Source organism: Mobula hypostoma, chromosome X1 (assembly GCF_963921235.1).
Source record: "Mobula hypostoma chromosome X1, sMobHyp1.1, whole genome shotgun sequence".
NCBI classification, from domain to species: Eukaryota; Metazoa; Chordata; class Chondrichthyes; order Myliobatiformes; family Myliobatidae; genus Mobula; species Mobula hypostoma.
Window position 1 is genome coordinate 6,589,998 of NC_086128.1, and position 23,122 is coordinate 6,613,119.

General features: G+C 43.9%; 1 protein-coding gene across 1 annotated transcript in view; it reads left to right on the forward strand.

Annotated features, from left to right (window-relative positions):
* The window catches only part of LOC134340486 (integrin beta-3-like), a 143,299-nt gene that overhangs the window by 69,679 nt on the left and 50,498 nt on the right, over positions 1-23,122 (forward strand). Inside the window, exons 10-12 of the mRNA XM_063037797.1 lie at positions 5,113-5,545; positions 17,150-17,369; positions 19,786-19,886. Coding sequence (XP_062893867.1) covers positions 5,113-5,545; positions 17,150-17,369; positions 19,786-19,886 — 754 coding nt within the window. The remainder of the gene's footprint in view (positions 1-5,112; positions 5,546-17,149; positions 17,370-19,785; positions 19,887-23,122) is intronic.

Genomic DNA, 23,122 nt, shown 5'->3' on the forward strand with positions numbered 1-23,122 from the left:
TTTTGTGTGTGTTGCTTTGGATTTCCAGTATCTGCAGAATCTCTTGTATCTATAGAATACTGTAAACTATCCAGAAGACTGAAAGAGGTTAGTCAGTCAATATGTTCATGCTGGTACTCGGGTTCCATGAGGTTCTCCCTACTTGCCTTTCTTCCACTAATGCCATTAAGACTGGCCTTCAAGTTCCATTCTCCTTTATGTGTCTCCAAAATCTTCCTTGCATTTCAAAGCTGTTCATTTCGCCTACTTGTTGTGGTATTCTTGTATCGGGGAAATGTTCATGGCACAGTTGAGGGCTATCTGGATGAGTGAAATGATGTTTAAGTGTTTTCATAGTCATAGTCATCTTTATTGACCCTGGGGGAAATTGGTCTTTGTTACAGTTGCACAATAATAAACAGTAATAAAACCATAAATAGTTAAATAGTAATATGTAAATTATTTATGCAGGAAATAAGTCCAGGACCAGCCTATTGGCTTAGGGTGTCTGACCCTCCAAGGGAGGAGTTGTAAAGTTTGATGGCCACAGGCAGGAATGACTTCCTATGACACTCTGTGCTGCATCTCAGTGGAATGAGTCTCTGGCTGAATGTACTCCTGTGCCCAACGAGTACATTATGAAGTGGATGGGAGACATTTCCAAGATGGCATGCAACTTGGACAGCATCCTCTTTTCAGACACCACCATCAGAGAGTCCAGTTCCATCCCCACGACATCACTGGCCTTACAAATGAGTTTGTTGATTCTGTTGGTGTCTGCTACCCTCAGCCTGCTGCCCCAGCACACAACAGCAAACATGATCACACTGGCCACCACAGACTCGTAGAACATCCTCAGCATCGTCCAGCAGATGTTAAAGGACCTCAGTCTCCTCAGGAAATAGAGACGGCTCTGACCCTTCTTGTAGACAGCCTCAGTGTTCTTTGACCAGTCCAGTTTATTGTCAATTCGTATCCCCAGGTATTTGTAATCCTCCACCATGTCCACACTGACCCCCTGGATGGAAACAGGGGTCACCGGTACCTTAGCTCTCCTCAGGTCTACCACCAGCTCCTTAGTCTTTTTCACATTAAGCTGCAGATAATTCTGCTCACACCATGTGACAAAGTTTCCTACCGTAGCCCTGTACTTAATATTAGTGTATTTAATATTTCAATAATATTTGAGTGATCCGCTTGTTTTCTTTGAATTAATTTCATGTTTTGAAATTACAAAATGTAACAAGGTGGTGTTTGAGATTTTGAAGGATTGGATATCTTTGGTTTAGACTAGTAAGTCAATGCATGGGTAATGCCCCGGTTAAGATTTTTACTGCTATGCTGTAGGTATTTCATTTGAGCAGTTCTGTACAAGCAGTCTGTTCTGCTTTCAGTCTGTTGGGTTTGAGCTGAGATAGGAGGCTTTGTTGTTCAGCTTAGGGATGTAGTGTCAGCCAGTCAGGATGGTGGAGTTGAGAGAAGGTTTTGTGAGGGACACTGATGTGGGTCAAGGTTTTGTTTTGGGATGGGATCAGGGAGAAGACAGGAGGGAGATGGCTGAGAATGCTGTCCCTGTTACACAAGGTGCTTTGTGCAGACGAATGGCTTCAAGGAAGAAGAACCAATACTCCAGGGGAGTCCCATTTGTTCCAGATGGATTCGGAAGATGGTACATGCTTTCACGCAGACAGAGGGTCTAGCGCTCAAGTTACAGACAAGTTCAAGATGAGCTCCAACTTAAGTACACATTTGACTGGTTAAGAACAATGGGCCTTTTTTGTTTTTTTCTTTCTTTCCCTTAATAACTGTTTGCTTAAGTTAACATTCTTAAATATACTGTATTTATAGTTGTATACAGTGTACGCTCTGTTATTTCTTGCCAACGGCCAATTGCTAGGGCAGTAAGTAATACAGTATTTACACAAACCAGTATTTGGGTGGACAAGACATCCCAAGATCAGGGATTTGGCGGGACCAAAGTCGTATACACCGGAGACATACTCAGCCTGAGAAAGGTGGGCTTTTCACCATCGAGTCCAGAGGCTGTTAGCGAGGAGCTATCGAACAGCATTTCCAGAGATGCCCAGTAAGAGGGGGCTTCACATGGAAATAGGACAAAGCAGACTCCAGAGCTTAATACTATTTAATACCTTAGTGCAAGAAAAATCAAAAAATCTGTCTCAAATTGGATGTTTTCAATTGATTTTCACTTAACGTTGTGTTCATTGTGCCATCACTGAGCAGTCTGACATTAATTTTAAGGTTTCTTCCATGATTTGGAGCCTCAACAACCCTCACCAGAGGAAATACTTTGCCTCTTCATCCCACCAAGCCATGTTAGTCAGAAGGGATGTAATGCACTCCTGTGAATATGATAGGAACTGGCTACAGAGTGAGGACATGGAATGAATTGTAGGTTACAGCACGGTGTTCACAACTAAATGATATGTGGAGGAATGGCTTCTCACAGAGAGTGCAAAATCTCTGGAATTCTCTACCCCAGAGAGTTGAGGAGGCTGAAGTAACACACACACAATGCTGAAGGAACTCAGCAGCCCAGACAGCATCTGTAGAAAAGAGCAAACAGTTGACGTTTCAGGACGTCAGGACTTTTCAGCAGGTCCTGATGAAGGGTCTCAGCCCGAAACGTCAATGGGATTCTGCTGCCTGATCTGCAGAGTTCCTCCAGCTTTTTGTGTGTGTTACTTTAGATTTCCAGCATCTGCAGATTATCTTGAGTTGTCAAGGCTGTGTCAGCAGCAGCATTTAAAGTGGACATGGGTAAATTTTTAAATGATCAATGCACCGAGGGCTCTGGGTATCTGGCTGGATCAAGGAGCTGATGGCTGGGGCAGATCATACTGAACGAGGAGTAGGCCTGAGGGGCTGCAGCTGACTCCAGTTCACACATGACTAGGGTGTTGGTGAAAATGTTTTGGTTTCAGTCTTTACTGCTGTAAATCTGGAGGATGCTGCCAAAGATGAGCCCTTCATGCAGTCCTCAGCTGGGTAAGATGCAAGATGGGAGACATTAATCTTCACCAAGATATCCGACTGCAAAAGTAATTGTTTCAGAGATGAAGTAACAGGAAAATTAATGGCATCAACTGACAACCAAGGAGGTTGTAGCTTCTAATTTTAAGCAATGGCTGCACACAAAATAAGAAGCTGAGTAGAGCAATTATTCCCCCTTTTATGTTAAACCAATTGAATTATCGAATTTCAGGATGTATATTGTACATATTTCTCTGACATTAAATGTACCTATTGAAGATATTTTTGCACATGATGTTAGCTAATCAGTCCTTGTGCATCGAGCACATTGGGGGAGTTGTCAGGGAGTCAGAGTAGCATTTGATGGAACCGTCCCACTTGGATCTCTCACAGGCTGGGATCAATGGTCGAAGACTCTGGTAGTCCAGGAACTGAACGACTGTATTGCCATTCTCCAAAGAAGCAGCAATCGCTCTTGGCCCTTGAGCTGTTCAGAGGCTGTTCTGAACGTAAATCCAGTTCCACGTTCCTGTCTAGCTCAGTAACTTATCTGCCTGTATACAGTATGTGCTTCTGCCTTTCATTGGTGAGGCTGCATGTTGAATGTTGTGTTCAATTTTGGTCACCCTGCCATAGGAGTGTGGGGGAGATTTATGGGGGTGTTCCTGGGGCTTGAGGGACTGAGTTAAGGAGAGAGGTTGAGCAGGCTTGGATTTTGTTCATTGGAGTGTTGGAGAATGAGGGTTGATCTTATAGAGGTGTAAAAAAACATCATGAGGGTCTTAGATAGAGTTTTTTTTTACCCAGGTGTAACACCTGTGTAGCACCGGTCTTATCACATGTGATTAGTCGCCACACTCTTTGAGAAAATGAAATTTCACTAGGTGCTAGCAGACCATCAGAAGAATCCAAGTATTGGAAGGGGACGGTGAATAGAAACCACACACTTCTGGAAATAAAGTTTTCTTTATAAGATAAAAACAATATGTACAAAATATTTACATGAGCAAGAACAATTCAACATTCCAACATCCTGTTTGGGTTCCAAATCTTAAATATCAAACCACAACATATTCCTTTTTTAATTAGAATCAGTGAGATTCCTTTATTACTCTACTAATTAGATCTAGTGTTATTCCCCATTTAAAAGTTTACAGACTAAACTTCCGTTTTTACTTATCCCTAGTTAATTAGAAAACCATATATAATTCTTATTCTTAAGTATTATAGTTAACTTCAGTTTTGTTCCAGGCAGTATATCTACAAGTTTAAATTCAAATTCAAAAATTATATATACACAGTTTAACTCCTTTCTTGACAATTCTCCAACATCACAACTTTTAAACAAAGTAAATCTCATTCAGTAACTTACCAAAGTCTTTGCAAAAATACTCAGTTCTTGCAGAAAATCAAATTCGGATTCTTCGAATGAAAATAAACTTATACGTCCAACCGTATTAAATCCTCTGCGTCATTACACATTTCATTCTCGCGCTGGTTCTTCATCTTGGATGGCTCACCATCTTCTTTCTTGGTTCATTGGAATGAAATAGTTTATCATCCATGGCAAGTCAGTTTACAAACTTGTACAAAAAATTTGACCAAATCCCTTGGTATGATTTTACGGAACTAATTCTCGACAACTCGGTAGGGATTTTGGACACGTCTCTGCTGATATTGCTGCGTGTTATAACCGTAGCTTCAATAAATCTTTTATCACTATTGTCTCTCCTCCAGAGGTTTTACCCTGCGGTTTTCAAGTTAGTAGGATAGAGATACTAACTACTAATTCTATTTTTAACAGTTCATGTCTTCAACTTCGAATCATGGCTGCATTTCTCTCCTTGTCCGTCGCACGGCAGCCATGCCATGTCCTTGCATAGCGTTTTTTTTCAAATTCTCCTTTTTTTTTAAATCAGTAAACCTCGTTTTCATCCCTCCACAGGTGGAGCTTTCTAAGATTACATCTTTGGGTTTAATTAACCTGGGTTACACAGGGCTGAAGCATCAAGAACTAGAGGGTATACGTATAAAGTGAGAGATTTAACAAGAACATGAGGTCCATATGTATTGCATGCATACAACTTCAGCATGCTTCAGCTTTATACAAATCTAAATTCATTCTCCTGTTCCCTCCAGGTGAATTTTACAGTGAAATTGGAGGCCGTGGAGTGTCCAAAAGATGAGAAGATGAAGACATTTACACTGAAACCAATTTCGTTCAAGGATGCTTTGGAGATCACTGTCAATTTCAGTTGTAGCTGCGACTGTGAGAGTGAAGCAGTGGAGAACAGCACAGTGTGCTCCAATGGCAATGGGACCTACGAGTGCGGAATGTGCAAATGCAACCCAGGCCACTTTGGGCCATTCTGTGAGTGCATGGAAGGGGATGGCTCAATGATCACACAGGAAACTTGCTCCCCAAAGAAAGGTGACCCCATTTGCAATAACCGTGGGGAGTGCATTTGTGGACAGTGTGTGTGCCACAGCAGTGACTTTGGGATCATAGGTGGAGAGTTCTGCGAATGTGACGACTTTTCCTGCGGACGCCACAGGGGAAAGCTGTGCTCAGGTGAGTGAAATAACTGAGTCGCTGCACATGGCAGCTGGTAATCTCAGTATACAGTATGTCTGTCACAGGAAGAGCCCTGAAGAAGGGTACCGGACCGAAATGTCGACTGTTTATTCACTTCCATAGATGCTGTCTGACCTGCTGAGTTCCTCCAGCATTTTGTGTGTGTACTCTGGAGTTCCAGCATCTGCAGAATCTCTTGTGTTTATCGCTTCTTTTCCTTATGCTTCACCCTGTAGCTGGTCCAAAGATCTTTCCTAAGTTGTACATGCCCTTACATTTGATCCATTTCTATATTTTTACACATCACTGAAAGATACAGTGATCCAGCTAGTGAGGCATTTAATGACTGACTGTTTGGAAAATGGCCCGGACACTTCCAGTGCATTATATTTTAAAGGTATAACCAGTGACCCGATGTGTTTGCAACTGGTAAAAAGTGAGGGGTGAACTCTGTATTTGGTTGGCAAGGAGATTTGAACTGATGTGTCCTCAGCATAGTCTGCACCTGCCAATCTCCATTTCTATTCATCAACATGTTTCTAACAGCGTTTCACTTCTGAATAATTCACTGCGCAAATAGGTGTGAGTGTGCTGAGCCCGTGTTTCACAATAGATCGGGGCTGCTCACAGCACGTGGAGCAATCGATACAGATGATTATGGATTGGGGGAACCAGACTCAATGTAGGCATGTTCCCAACCCTCCTCCCTCATTCTAATCTTTTCCCTCCACTCCAGGCCAGAATTCTATACAGCTGTATGTGCTTGTTGCAGAGAGAGCTGGCTTTCTGACTCAGCTCCTATGCTTCAGCGTGTCAGTGACTCAACAGATGTGATCTCACCAGGTAGCTTTTATCAAAATGTCCACAGTTAACATATTAACATTGGTATTGGGATAAAACCTAGTAGTTTTGTTCATGTATGCTTTTCCCACAATTTCCCATATCTTGGCAGGTTGGTCGATTCATTATTTGTGTTCTACTCAGCACCCATTGACCATGAAATCAAATTCCTTGGCAAAATGTTTATTTAATGGCCAGTAACAGATCAACGAGCATCTGGAGTCAAAGTCTCAACTCCGAGTTTGACTACATCAGATGTCTTCTGCTCTGCCATCAGATTTCCGAATGGACATTGATCCCACAAACACTACCTCACTCTTTTTTTCTCTCTCTTTTTACACTACGTAACTTAACTTTTTAAATATATATATATACACTTTAATTTACAGTTTTTATTATTATGGATTGCAATGTACTGCTGCAGAACAACAAATTTCATGACACATGCCAGTGATATTAAACCTGATTCTGATTCTGAATAGTTCCTGCATTTCACTGCTGTACAGATGTAAAATCCTTTGGGATTCCTGAGTTTGTGAAAGGCCCAATTTTAATGCAAGCCTTCCTTCAGTAAGCACATCTTTAGTTACTTGCCACCTGAACCTTTTTAAACTTAAACAGCTGAAAATAATTTAAAATTTTAACATTTTTGTGGATACTTTCTAAGACAAACCTGATAGTAAGAATTACCTTGTGCCTTCAGTTTCTTTTACAGGGAGGAGAGGAGGCATTGGGGAAATTTTTCAGCAACAGGTACTTGGAAACATGAGAATGGGAATCAAATTTAATGGAGGGCTTCATGTTTTAATTCCTTACTTGGTTTTGTGCTCAATGGCCACACAGATTGAGTTATTTTGGGGACATCATTGGATGTGATATAGTGAGAACAACATAATTTTTTTCCTTTCTGAGAATCTCCAATGAATGGAATTTGCTCTGGGATTTTCTAATCTGGCATAATTTTGCACAAACTCAGAGAATAGTGTAAATAGTCTTTGTTAAGTCTGTGTCTGACAGAATGGTTTTAGAGTCATAGATTCAGCATAGAAACATGTCCTTTGGCCTAACTTATCACTGCCAATCAAGATGAGTTCCTGAGCTAGTATAATTTGCCTGCATCATACCCTCTAAACCTCTCCCACCCATGTACCCATCCAAGTGTCTTTTAAACATTGTAATTGTTTCCACTTTTGTCACTTCCTCTGGCAGACATAGAAGTTCATTTCATATACCAACCACCCTCTGTGTTGAAAAACTTGCTTCATGGGTTCCCTTTAAATCTTTCCCTTCTTACCTTGAGACAGTGCCCTCCAGTTTTGGACTCTCCTTCTCCCTAAATTAGTAAAGCAGACTGTGTAATCAAAGACCGCATACGCGCGCACACACCCACACCCCTACCCTGGGGCCTGCGGCAAACTGGCTGCTTGGATTCAGAACTGGCTTGTGCACAGAAGTCAGAAGGCAGTAGTTGAAGGGTTTTATTCAAGCTGCAGATCCGTAATTAGTGGTGGTTTGCGGAGATCTGTGCTGGGATTACTGCTGTTTGTAATGTATATAAATGACCTGGATGATAATGTCGACGGGTGGGTTAGTAAATTTGCGGATGATACCAAGATTGCTGAAGTGTAGAAGACTAGCAAAGTATGCAGCATGATACAGATCAGCTGCAGATATGGGCAAGGAAATGGCAGATGGAGTTTAACCCGGATAAATGTGAGGTGCTGCAGCTTGGTAGGGCAAATGCAAGGAGGCAGTGCACTGTAAAGGCAAGATCCTAAACAGTGTTGCTGAGCAGAGAGATCTTGGGATCCAAGTTCATAGCTCCTTGAAAGTGGCTACACAGGTCGATAAGGTGGTTGAGAAGGCTTACGGAATGCTTGCTTTTATTAGTCGAGGCACTGAGTTCAGATGTCAAGAGGTTATGTTGCAACTTTATAAAACTCTGGCTAGGCCACATCTGGATTATTGCACACACTGCTGGTTGCCCCACAATAGGAAGGATGTTGAGGCTTTGGAGAGGGTGCAGAAGAGGTTTACCAGGATGCTGCCTGGTTTAGAGGGCAGGTCCTTTCATGAGGGGCCGGATGAACTTGGGTTGTTTTCTCTGGAGTGCCGGATGCTGAGGGGAGATCTGATAGAGGTTTACAAGATTATGAGAGGCATAAGTAGAGTGGACTGTTTCCCAGCATTGAAATGTCTCATACCAGAGAACATGCATTGAAGGTGAGAGGGGTAGGTTCAAAGGGGGATGCGAGGGTTAAATTTTTTACTCAGAGTGTGGTGGATGCCTGGAATGTGCTGCCTGGTATGGTGGTGGAGGCAAATACATTAGAGACATTTTAAGAGCCGTTTGGATGGGCGCATGGGTGTGAGGAAGATGGAGGAAGATGGACATTGTGTAGGTAGGAGGGATTAGTGTTTGGGTGTTTTTGATCTGCCTTTTAGCTGTTGTGGCTCAATGTTATGGGCCGAATGGCCTCTTCCTGTGCTGTACTCTTCTAGGTTCTCTCTTCTCCCCTCTTCTATGTGCAGACGATACAAAAAGACCTGAAGGCTGAAGGATAACCTTTCATAGATTTTTATAAAACCATCAGGTTTTTGTAACCTCTGCCCATGGAAGAAGGGTGAAGAGAGAATTCCCAGGGTGGTTGGGGTTTATGGTTATACAGACTGTTTCACTGATGCAGTGAGAAGTATACTGAGTCCACATTTCTCTGCTTTTGCAGGAGATTGGAAACCCCAAAATATCTCACTGTCTTTGACGGACAGCCCGGTCCAGCCTTTGAGACTGTGCTTGCTCCATATACCTTTGAGTCTCCAGCTAAGCCCATGCTGAACTACCACAGTGGTATAGCAGATTCATCCCAGGAAATGCCTTCTATTAAACAATGAAATTAATTTCTAGTCAGTCATAAATTCCGGTTTTGTCCTGCTTGAAGAAATCATTCAAAAAGCAAGTGGTCCACAGGGAAAGTTTAGTCCCAGTTGGGAATATTTCATTGTGGTCTCAATGGAGAGCAACGTATAACAGGTTCACTAAATTGACCCAGGTATCAGAAAGTGGCAAAACTGCCGTGTCAGGCTGTGTGGCAAAACCGCTGATGGAACATCGTATCTAGATATTGTGTAGTTGTGCTCCCTGCTTTCCTCAAGTGGAATGTTTGCCACTATTTCATGCTGAGATCGTGCATAACACATTGTTTTCCCCTCTTTAATTAGCAATTACAGATAACTAGTGTTTCATAACACTTAACCACATCCTGGGCTCTGGAGCCATTATACACCATGGACAAGATCCTGCCACCCAAGGTTTTGGGAAACATCTCTGCAATTTAGAGACGATAAAGTCAGTTCCTTTGGCTTACACCACCTCCCACAACCTCTCTCACCAGTCTGGGAAATAAGGTAAAACAATCAAACTGACAGGATAAATCTCTAATAATTACTTGGCTGAGTTCCCAGATTTCATCCATTCTGGATTGGGGATCTCGTTTTGAAATGTTATTTTCCCCCAAAGTCCTTAACTTCCAAGAGGAAAGAATGTTTGGAGATCAACACCTTAACACCTCCAAAGCATTCAAAAATATCAAGGCAGTCACCTGTTGCCCCAAAATGACTGACCATTTTCTACTGGACATCGCTGCTTCTCCCATCGTGTTTCCCAGCATGGTGTACAGGGCGAACGCAACTCCAAGCACTGCGATGTGATCCAGTGTGGTACCAGGACTGTCTCAGCTCAGGTTGTCTGCTGCACTCACAGAAACTTTTTGGGGCCCCATCCCTGGGCTCACCAGCTCTCAGTGTGGTCGTGGTAATTGAATGTTCGTGTGCAGTGATTCTCTAAAACTCACAAGCACTCAGTAATATCCAAGACCTGTTACAAAATATAGAAGTTACTGAAAAATCTTCAAACTTTTTCACATTTAAAGCACCAAAGACTTTGAAATTAGCAAATAAATATTATAAAAAACCTACTCTCCTCGCTCCTGCGAGCTGATTTCTCCCATTCATCTGAATCGGGTTGTTGTTCTTGCTCCAAGTCTAATCAAGAACACTTCGAACACTCACTGTCCATGAGCTGATGCTTTCCGTCTACTAACAAGCAGCACAGAGGTCGGTTTATGCCCACTCCAATTATAGACGCAGAAAACTCTGTGCAGAACATTTTACTCCAAGTTAATCTACTTTGGTGAGACACAAATGTGATTTTTTTTTTTGCTGTGGTCATTGTGGCAATTGGAACTCACAGTTGCCCTCAAAGTACATACAGTATATGTCACCATATACAACCCAGAGATGCATTTTCCTATGGGCATATTCAAAAAATCTATAAAATAGTAACTATAATAGGATCAATGAAAGATCAGCCAGAGTGCAGAAGACAACAAACTGTGCAAATGCAAATATAAATAAATAGCAATAAATAATGAGAACATGAGATAAAGAGAGCTTAAAGTGAGATCTTTGGTTGTGGGAACATCTCAATGCTGGGGCAAGTGAGTGTAGTTATCCCCCTTTGTTCAAGAGCCTGGTGGTTGAGGGGTAGTAACTGTTCTCGAACGGTGGTGCGAGACCTGAGCCTCTTGTACCTTCCGCCTGATGGCAGCAATGAGAAAAGAGCAGAATCAGAATCTGAATCAGGTTTAATATCACCAGGATATGTCATGAAATTTGTTGGTATGCAGCAGCAGTACAATGTAACACATAATTTAAAAAACTGTGAATTACAGTATGTATATGTATATTAAATGGTTAAATTAAACAAGTAGTGCAAAAGTAGAAACGCAAAGTAATGAGATAGTGTTCATGGGTTTAATATCCATTCAGAAATCAGATGGCAAAGGGAGAGAGGTGCCCAAGAAGAGCAGGGTGAGCTGTCTTAATGCCTCAATCCAGTAGCACGCGCATCTACGGTGATGAAGTGCTGTAAGAGGTTGGTTATGACTACAATTAACTTCTTTCTCAGCAAGGACCTGGATCCGCTGCAATTTGTCTATCGCCACAACAGGTCTACAGTGGATACGATCTCATTCGCTCTTCACGCAGCCTTGCATCAGCTGGACATTACATCAATGTTCTCTTCCTAGTGTTAAGATTATGTGTGTTTATATGAAATATTTCTCTATCTATTGCTCTGTATCACTTAAGGACCTCAACTAGTCCACATTTTCATCTTCTATGGCATTAGAGTCAAAGAGCACAGAGATTCATGCTTGCCTGTTTGCCAACCTACACTAATTGCTTTTGCCTACATTAGGACTGTATCCTTCCACAACTTAAACTCAAGAGAGAGCAAACCAGACTTGTACACCTCCTGGCCAAGTTGTCCAGCCACCTTGCAACTTGCAGTAAAATATAGGAATTTGCGCTCTTTTTGTTGGAAGAACCTAATCCAGAGAAAACCCCAATCCAGAAAGCCAAACCCAACTCTATCAAGAGACACCCACAGATTTCACAACATACAAAGCCATATTCTCAAGCGTAGAGGTTGTGAAATAGATACTTCTGGTTACCCACAGTGACTCTAGGAGAATCTGATGGGACAGAAAGAAGGAAGTTGGTTTCATGTGTACCAATTCTTCAGCAGAACTGCTTGACGGGAATAGCTAAAAGGAAGTATGGGAGCAAAAGAAAATCCGTTGCCTGATGTGATTAAACCCACCCCTGTGTTTACCATTTGGGTTTCTGTTTGCCCAATCTAGTGTTCTCATTTCCTCCTGTGAAGGCACACCTTGCTTAATTAAAGTCAAGGAAGTTAGTCACAACAAGGTGATGTAAGGGTTACCCGGATTCCAGGACTAAAACAATTCTTCCTCACCGTTTCCAACATTGTTCCCAAATTTTCAGAAGGCCTTTGACAAGGTGCCGCACATGAGGCTGCTTAACAAGATAAGAGCCCATGGAATTACAAGAAAGTTACATACGTGGATAGAGCATTGACTGATTGGCAGGAAACAGAGAGTGGGAATAAAGGGATCCTATTCTGGTTGGCTGCAGGTTACCAGTGGTGTTCCGCAGGGATCAGTGTTGGGGCTGCTTCTTTTTATGTTGTACATCAACGATTTGGATTATGGAATAGATGGCTTTGTGGCTAAGTTTGCTGATGATACGAAGATAGGTGGAGGGGCCGGTAGTGCTGAGGAAACAGAGAGTCTGCAGAGAGACTTGGATAGATTGGAAGAATGGGCAGAGAAGTGGAAAATGAAATACAATGTTGGAATGTGTATGGTTATGCATTTTGGTAGAAGAAATAAACGGGCAGACTACTATTTAAATGGGGAGAGAATTCAAAGTTCTGAGATGCAACGGGACTTGGGAGTCCTCATGCAGGATACCCTCAAGGTTAACCTTCAGGTTGAGTTGGTGGTGAAGAAGGCGAATGCAATGTTGGCATTCATTTCTAGAGGAATAGAGTATAGGAGCAGGGATGTGATGTTGAGGCTCTATAAGGCACTGGTAAGACCTCACTTGGAGTACTGTGTGCAGTTTTGGGCTCCTTATTTGAGAAAGGATGTGCTGACGTTGGAGAGGGTTCAGAGAAGATTCACTAGAATGATTCTGAGAGTGAGAGAGTTAACATTTGAGGAACATTTGCCCACTCTTGGACTGTACTCCTTGGAGTTCAGAAGAATGAGGGGGGACCTCATAGAAACATTTCGAATGTTGAAAGGCATGGACAGAGTGGATGTGGCAAAGTTGTTTCCCATGATGGGGGAGTCTAGTACAAGAGGGCATAACTTAAGGATTGAAGGGTGCCCATTCAGAACAGAGATGCGAAGAAATTTTTTTTAGCCAGAGGGTGGTAAATCTATGGAATTTGTTGCCACGGGTGGCAGTGGCTGCCAAATCATTGGGTGTATTTAAGGCAAAGATTGATAGGTATCTGAGTAGCCAGGGCATCTAAGGTTATGGTGAGAAGGCGGGGGAGTGGGACTAAATGGGAGAATGGATCAGCTCATGATAAAATGGCGGAGCAGACTCGATGGGCCGAATGGCCGACTTCTACTCCTTTGTCTTATGGTCTTATGGTCAAATTGGGAAGGCAACAGTTCCCCTGGATTATCCAGTGCATTTCAGCACATGGATGATAAGAGATATGGAGCCTCTTTCAAATTGCCTCCATCCATGTGTGGGAGGAAAGATTAATCATTCACTCAGTGAACTCTAGCACTGCACCTCATACAAGAGTGGATATTGGACCACTGAAAAATGATGCCAGAGAAATAGTCATGGTGGAGAAAATGGCGGACGAATTGAATAAGTGCTTCTCATCAGTCTTCATTGAGGAAGACACTCTCAGTATGCCTGAAGTTCAAGAGTGTCAGGGGACAGAGGTATGTGAATTGCCATTATTAGGGAGAAGGTGCTTGAGAAACTGGAAGGTCTGAAGGTAGATAAGTCACCTGGACCAGGTGGTGTACACCCCAGGGTTCTGAAAGAGGTGGCTGAAGAGATTGTGGAGGCACTGGTAAATGATCTTTCAAGAATCACTAGATTTCTGGAATGGTTCTGGAGGCCTGGAAGATTGCAAATGTCACTCCACTCTTCAAGAAGGGAAAGAGACAGTAGAACGAAAACTGTAGGAATTGAAAGGTGTTTCATATGAGGAGTGTTTGATAGCTCTGGGTCTGTACTCACTGGAATTCAGAATCTTGAACTTGTCTGTAACTCGCGCATTGGACCCTCGGCCTGCGTGAAAGTACACAGCACCTTCCGAATGTCACTCAAAATCCATCTTGAACAAATAGGCTCTCCCACAGCAGTATTGGTCCTTCCTCCTCAAAGCCATTCATCTTCGCAAAGTACCTTGTGCAACAGGGATAGCATCCTCTACCATCTTCCCTCCTGTCTTCTCCCAGCTCCCGCCAACAAAGACCTCTCTGCCCAGCATTTTCTAGAACCTTCTCCCAATTCTACCATCCTGATTGGCTGACACCACATTCCTAAGTTGAACAGCAAGCCTCTTATCTCAGCTCAAACCCAAACAGGCTGAAAGCAGAACAGACTGCTCTTACAGAACTGCTCAAATGTAATGCCCTCAGCATAGCAGTAAAAATCTTAACCAGGACATTACATGTGTATTGAGAAGCCTTCAGATCTGATCACCGAACCTGGAATGCTTGGAGTAAGCTATGTCTCAGTAAAACACAGAGCACAACATTTCCTCATTTCCCTCTGATACAGCAGTCATGTCCTCAGCTTCTCAGTCTTGTTCTCCAGTGACTGCACATTTGCTAACAAGATGCTGGGTAGAGGGGGTCTCATTCCTATGTTTTTCAGCCTGGTCTGGAGTTTCCCCCACTCCTGCCTTGCTTCCAGCCATGGCGATAAACCTTCATCCGATTAAAGGTGCCATACCTGCTTGCTTGAAAGTTAAATCTGCCAAGTCTGTCAGAAAATCGTGTTTTCTGTAGCTCATTAAGTCAGTTCAAAAGTACCTTGCTTAAAGGGAAATTACAGAGAGAGTAATTCAAAAGATGTCTATTTAGAAGTTTTGTAAGCAGCCCGCAGAACGTCACCATAGTTCACTGAAGCCATCTTTAAACCGTTCATTTCCCTCCATAGACATTACCTGACCTGCAGAGTTCCTCCAGCAGTTTTTGTGTGTAAATGCTAGAAGTACTTGGTAGATGATGAAATTCTGAGAAACGAATAAATTGATGTTTCAGGTCAATGATCTGGAATCTTAACTCTGTTTCTCTTGCCTTAGATACTGGCAAGTTAGTTATTTCCAGAATGTGTCTTTATCTCAGATTTGCATCAAAGGCAAAATTTAATTTGTGTGTTAGAGTACACATAGGATAAAGTGACAGAGTGTTCCAAAACACATTTAAATTTATCCCGACTGAATTGGCTTGCTTGTCAATGATCTTTTCATTTCACAATTGCAAGTGATGACTCTGCAGGCCATATTTATAGGAATTTTGGCCTTTGTCCTCTCTCAACTCCCATTTCATTTACACACTAGTACAATCTCCGATTTTTCATCTCCCAGTCAATCAGAATGCCTGACAGATATTATGAAACAAAACATCCACTGGGTGAATTTATTGTTCACTGAATATCTCTTTTGCCTAGTCCAGAACGAGGGGTCACAGTTTGAGGATAAAGGGGAAGCCTTTTATGACCGAGATTAGGAAAAACTTCTTCACACAGAGAGTGGGGAATCTGTGGAATTCTCTGCCACAGGAAACAGTTGAGGCCAGTTCATTGGCTATATTTAAGAGGGAGTTAGATTTGGCCCTTGTGGCTAAAGGGATCAGGGGGTATGGAGGGAAGGCTGGTACAGGGTTCTGAGTTGGATGATCAGCCATGATCATACTGAATGGCGGTGCAGGCTCGAAGGGCCAAATGGCCTACTCCTGCACCTATTTTCTATGTTTCTATGTTTCTATGTTTCTAGTCATTTCAGTCTCTATCAAAGTACATAGGATACACTGCTACAGGTGACTTCTTCAAAGGATCTCCAATGATCTGCCATGGCTCCTTTCCTGTCACACTTAAGAGAACCTATTACTTATTTAGTTTAATTTGCAGCCAATACTGGAAATGTTTAGGTGTACTAATGTACATCATATGTGGAACCCTTGCCGTTTCACAATTAGGATGTGTTCTCCTAGAGATGGTGACCTGTATGATCTACTCCAGGCTAAAGTGTGGTACTTTACAGTACTTTAGGCTTGATGGTAGTGTAGTGGTTAGCGCGACGTTATTACAGCTTGGGGCGTCGGAGCGCCATTCCATAAGGATTCTCTGTATGTCCTCCTTGTGGAATGTGTAAGTTCTCTCCGTGTCCTCTGGTTTCCTCCCACAGTCCAAAAATGTGCCAGGCAGGTTAATTGGTCATTGTATGTAAATTGTCCTGCGATTAGGCTAGGGTTAAATCAAAGTTGTCGGGGGTTGCATGCATAGCTTGAAGGGTCGGAAGGGCCTACTCCACAAAGTACCTCGAAGTAAATTAATTAATTAATTAAAGTGAACTTATGCAGTTAACATCTCATGGAGAACAACCACATGATTCTATTTCTGTGTAATTGTGGAGTCATAGAAAAGTACAGCACAGAAACAGGCCCTTTAGCCCATCTAGTCCATGAGGAACTATTTAAACTGCCTACTCACCTTCGACTTGCACAGGGACCACAGCCCTCCATACCCCTACCATCCACGTACCTATCCAAACTTCTCTTAAATGTCGAAATTGAGCTCACATGCACCACTTGTGCTGGCAGCTCAATCCACACTCTCACAACCCTCTGAGTGAAGAAGTTTCCCCTCATTTTCCTCTTCAACAGTTCCCCTTTCAACTTTAACATATGACCTCTAATTCTAGTCTCACCCAACCACAGTGGAAAACGCCTGCTTGCATTTACCCTATCTGTATCCCTCATAATGTTGTAACTATATCTGCAAACTTCAAGTAAATTTTATTACCCAGACACTAGGGTGTTAAGACACTATATTTGTATCAGCAAGACATAACAAAACTTCTGTTAGAAGTAGGGTAAAGGAAGAGAGGGAGGGCAGGGATAAACAGTGAGGGGTAAAAGAAGGGAAAGAGATGTGAGAGATGAAGGAAGGGAGTGAAAGGGAGGGGCAAAGGGTGGCAAACAGGAGTGAAAGGGAGGGATGAGGGATGAAAGCAAGGGTTGAGGAGGGAGCCGGGAGTTGATAGCCTGGGCAAGGGTTTGAGGGAGTACGAATGTGTTGTGCTAATATACAGGACGGGGCTGAGAGTCTCAATGGTGCCTTTCATTTGTGCAGGCAATGGTCGGTGTCAGTGCGGAGAGTGCAGATGCTTCCCTGGCTGGACTGACAGTTACTGCAACTGCAGCACCAACACGGACAACTGCTTGCCCCCGGTAGGCCCTATGTGTCACGCTCGGGGCTACTGCAATTGCGGGAAGTGCATATGTACAGGAGGGGCATACGGCGATCAGTGTGAGAAATGCCCGACCTGTCCTGATGCCTGCGACTTCAAAAAGTAAGTAGCCACTGCTGCACCCTTCATTCTGTCCTGTCTCCCCTCCCACCCACTCCTCCTGTATCATGTCTCCCTACTGGCCCTCTCTCTGCTGACCACCCTCTCCTCCCTGCCTTCCCCTTCCATCCCTCCCCTTTCCTACCCTCCACCTCTACTTTCTGTCCTCCTTTCCACCCCTCATCTCCCTATGCTCTCTCCAGCCATCCCCTTCATCCCACCCTTTCCCCTCTTGCCCTCACCCTCCTCACTACCACTTCCTCCACACACTCTCCACCCCATTCTCTTCCCCTCCCACCCCTCCTTGCAGTCATCTCTTCACCAACCTCTCTCAACCCCCCCTCCACTCCACACCTTCATTTTTGCCCCTGCACTCCTCCCCACCTTCTCTTTACCCTATGCCCCAGTTTGTGGGAAGCTGCTGTACCTTCTTGCCTGCCTGATAATGGCAGTCTCATTTCATTGGCTGTAATGTGCTCTGACGCATCCTCAGGTAGTAGAGTGCTGACGTTACTGTCATTGGCCAAATCAAAAGTAATAATGAATCAGCATGTAGGCGGGAGACTGAAAATCTGGCCGAGTGGTGCCATAACAGCCTCTTACCCAATGTCAGCAAGACCAAGGAACTGGTTATTAGTCATAGTCATAGTCATACTTTATTGATCCCAGGGGAAATTGGTTTTCATTACAGTTGCACCATAAATAATTAAATAGTAATAGAACCATAAGTAGTTAAATAGTAATATGTAAATTATGCCAGTAAATTATGAAATGAGTCCAAGACCAGCCTATTGGCTCAGGGTGTCTGACCCTCCAAGGGAGGAGTTGTAAAGTTTGATGGCCACAGGCAGGAATGACTTCCTATGACGCTCTGTGTTGCATCTCGGTGGAATGAGTCTCTGGCTGAATGTACTCCTGTGCCCACCCAGTACAATATGTAGTGGATGGGAGACATTGTCCAAGATGGCATGCAACTTGGACAGCATCCTCTTTTCAGACACCACCATCAGAGAGTCTAGTTCCATCCCCACAACATCACTGGCCTTACCAATGAGTTTGTTGATTCTGTTGATGTCTGCTACCCTCAGCCTGCTGCCCCAGCACACAACAGCAAACATGATTGCAGGGGCCACCACAGACTCGTAGAACATCCTCAGCATCGTCCGGCAGATGTTAAAGGACCTCAGTCTCCTCAGGAAATAGAGACGGCTCTGACCCTTCTTGTAGACAGCCTCAGTGTTCTTTGACCAGTCCAGTTTATTGTCAATTCGTATCCCCAGGTATTTGTAATCCTCCACAGGACCACAGGAGGAGGAAGCCAGAGGTCCATGAGCCAGTCCTCATCGGAGGATCAGTGGTGGAGAGGGTCAGCAACTTTACATTCCCGGGTGTTACTATTTCAGACCATTAGACCATAAGATGTAGGAGCAGAATTAGGCCATTTGGCCCATTGAGGTTGCTCTGCCATTTCATCGTGGCTGATCCATGTTTCCTCTCAGTCTCAATTTCCAGTATTCCTTCAAGCCCTGACCAATCAAGAATCTATCAACCTCTGCCTCAAATGTACATAATGACCTGTGCTCCACAGCCACCTGTGGCAAAGAATTCCACAGATTCACCATTCTCCAGCTAAAGAAGTTTCTCCTCATCTCTGTTCTAAAAGGATGCCCCTCTACTCTGTGGCTGTGCTCTCTGCTCTTCAAAGGACCTGTCCCGGGCTCAGCACGTAAGTGCAATTACAAAGAAAGCAGGGCAGTGTCTCCACTTCCTTAGCACTTTACAGAGATTCAGCATGACATCAAGCACTTTGACAAACGTCTACAGATGTGTGATGGAGAGTATATTGACTGGCTGCATACCCTCAACCATCAGGTTCATGAACCAGAGGAAATAACTTCACTCAGCTTCACTTGCCCCATCAGTGAAATGTTCCCACAACCAATGGACTCACTTTCAAGAACATTTCATCTCATGTTCTTAATATTTATTTCTATTTATTTATATTTATATTTGCACAGTTTGTTGTCTTCTGCACACTGGTTGAATGCCCTGGTTGGGTGGTCTTGCATTAGTTTTGTTAAGGTTGTTATTCTATAGATTTATTGAGTATGCCCACAAGAAAAATGAATCTCACAGTTGTATATGGTGACATATATGTCCTTTGATAACAAAATTTACTTTAAGCTTTGGACTTGAACTTAAACGCAGACAAAACAAATAAGGTGAAGGAACTCACCTACTGACCCAGTTCATATGGTAACAGAAGTCCAGGTGGCCTTCAGCTCTGCAGCCATTCATAGGCAGGACCAATGACCAAAGGAAGCAATCTGTGAATAAGCTGAAAACTCAACTGGTTCTTTTGTTTAGAGATGTAAACCATGTGTTTTTTTTGTGATCTCTTGCTTTTTCCCCCTCACAGGAGTTGTGTGGAATGCAAGGTTTTCAATAAAGGCAAGCTGAAGGAGGAGGATAAGTGTGAGCAGGTGTGCCAAGATGAGATCCGAACTGTGGAGACGCTGGGTAGGTGTCAATACTGCTGTATGTCTGGCTCATTTGGTAGAGGAGCTGCCTGTGTCTGCTGTCAGCTTCCTGCTTATCTTCACCCGATCTACTTCCACTCAGCAAACAAAGCTTACATCTGAAAGCAGCCAGCCTGCAGAAGTGAAGCCTGATTTGCCATGGATTGATAATTCTCTGCAGAAACTTTGAAAACAAATTAAGAAATGTAAATGTCATGAAACACAGGGCAGGTCAGGCTGTGAGCAGCGGCAAATTGAGACAATGTGACCCATTCTGGAATAGACAGAGAAGTCAAGTTACCTAAAGTTGTAGAATTCAGCAGTGAGACCAGAAGAGGTTGTAATATGTTCATTTGGTAGACAAGGTGCCATTCCTCAACTTTACATGGGCTTTCTTGATAGCAGTGTGGGAGGGCACAGACAGGGACTGGGATAGAATTAACTCTCCCTAAACAGCCCAGGGGAGGCCATTTGAAAATATTAATAGTCTGGTATCTGGTTCATTGGTTAATGCTTCCTATACTCCCTTCCACTCACTGGGCCCAGTACCTGGACTCCCTTCCAAAACACCAGGAACATGGTTCCCACATTCCAGTCCCACTCAGTGCCTTTGTTTCCTCTGCAAATCAAAAACTTAACAGGTTGAAGGGGTGCAGGAATTCAATACTATATTATGTAAAACCTTAAAAAGTGAGTTTAAAAATACGTTGGGGTATAAAAACATAAGACCATAAGACATAGAAGCAGAATTGGACCATTCAGCCCAGCGAGTTTGCTCTGCCATTCCAACATAGCTGATTTACTATCCCTCTCAAACCTATTTTTCCTGCATTCTCTCGTAACCTTTGCAACCATGACTATCAAGAACCCATCAACATCTGCTTTAAATATACCCAATGATTTGGCCTCCACAACCGTCCATGGCAAAGAATTTCACAGATTCTCCACTCTCTGGCTAAAGAAATTCCTCCTCGTGCCTGTTTTAAATAATGTCTCTCTATTCTGAGGCCATGTCCTCTGGTCCTAGACTCCCCCACTACAGGAAACATCCTATCCACATCCACTCTGTCTAGGAATTTCAATATTCAATCTCCCCTCATTCTTCTAAACTCCAGTGAGTACAGGACCAGAGCCATCAAGCACTCCTCATACATTAACCCAGAATTATTCTCGTGAACCTCCACTGGGCCCTCTCCAATCCAGCTCATCACTTCTTAGATAAGGGGCCCAAAACTGCTCACAATACTCCAAGTGTGATCTGACGAATGTCTGATAAAGCCTCAATATTACATCCTTGAGATCATATTCCAGTCCTCCCAAATGAATGCTAAAATTGCAATTGCCCTCTTAACCACCAACTCAACCTGCAAACAACAGGAATTCTGCAGATGCTGGAAATTCAAGCAACATACATCAAAGTTGCTGGTGAACGCAGCAGGCCAAGCAGCATCTATAGGAAGAGGCGCAGTCGACGTTTCAGGCCGAGACCCTTCGTCAGGACTAACTGAAGGAAGAGTGAGTAAGGGATTTGAAAGCTGGAGGGGGAGGGGGAGATGCAAAATGATAGGAGAAGACAGGAGGGGGAGGGATAGAGCCGAGAGCTGGACAGGTGATAGGCAAAAGGGGATACGAGAGGATCATGGGACAGGAGGCCTAGGGAGAAAGACGGGGGGGGGGTGACCCAGAGGATGGGCAAGAGGTATATTCAGAGGGACAGAGGGAGAAAAAGGAGAGTGAGAGAAAGAATGTGTGCATAAAAAGGAGTAACAGCTGGGGTACGAGGGGGAGGTGGGGCCTAGCGGAAGTTAGAGAAGTCAATGTTCATGCCATCAGGTTGGAGGCTACCCAGACGGAATATAAGGTGTTGTTCCTCCAACCTGAGTGTGGCTTCATCTTTACAGTAGAGGAGGCCGTGGATAGACATGTCAGAATGGGAATGGGATGTGGAATTAAAATGTGTGGCCACTGGGAGATCCTGCTTTCTCTGGCGGACAGAGCGTAGATGTTCAGCAAAGCGGTCTCCCAGTCTGCGTCGGGTCTCACCAATATATAAAAGGCCACATCGGGAGCACCGGACGCAGTATATCACCCCACACATCGGGAGCACCGGACGCAGATATACTGCGTCCGGTGCTCCCGATGTGGCCTTTTATATATTGGTGAGACCCGACGCAGACTGGGAGACCGCTTTGCTGAACATCTACGCTCTGTCCGCCAGAGAAAGCAGGATCTCCCAGTGGCCACACATTTTAATTCCACATCCCATTCCCATTCTGACATGTCTATCCACGGCCTCCTCTACTGTAAAGATGAAGCCACACTCAGGTTGGAGGAACAACACCTTATATTCCGTCTGGGTAGCCTCCAACCTGATGGCATGAACATTGACTTCTCTAACTTCCGCTAGGCCCCACCTCCCCCTCGTACCCCAGCTGTTACTCCTTTTTATGCACACATTCTTTCTCTCACTCTCCTTTTTCTCCCTCTGTCCCTCTGAATATACCTCTTGCCCATCCTCTGGGTCACCCCCCCCCCCGTCTTTCTCCCTAGGCCTCCTGTCCCATGATCCTCTCGTATCCCCTTTTGCCTATCACCTGTCCAGCTCTCGGCTCTATCCCTCCCCCTCCTGTCTTCTCCTATCATTTTGCATCTCCCCCTCCCCCTCCAGCTTTCAAATCCCTTACTCACTCTTCCTTCAGTTAGTCCTGACGAAGGGTCTCGGCCTGAAACGTCGACTGCGCCTCAACTCAACCTGCAAGTTAGCCTTTAGGGAATCCGGCATAAGGATTTCCAAGTCCCTTTGCTCCTTGGATTTTTGAGGTCTCTGCCTTTATTCCTTCTACCAAAGTGCATGATCATACACTTCCCTACACTGTATTGCATGTACTACTTCTTCGCCCATTCCCCAAATCTGTCAAAGTCCTTCTGCAGACGCAGACTCCCTGTTTCTTCAACACTATCTGACTCTCCACCCATCTTTATATCATCTGCAAACTTAGCCACAAAGCTATCAATTCAGTCATCCAAATCTTTGACATTTAACTTGAAAAGAAGCATCCCAACACCAATCCTTGCAGCACACCGCTAGTCACTGGCAACCAACCAGAATAGGCCACCCTTTTTCCCACTCTTTGCCTCCTACCAGTCAGCTAATCTTCTAACCATGCTAGTATCTTTTCTGTAATACCATGGGCTCTTTTCTTGTTAAGCAGCCTCACGTGCAGCACCCTGTCAAAG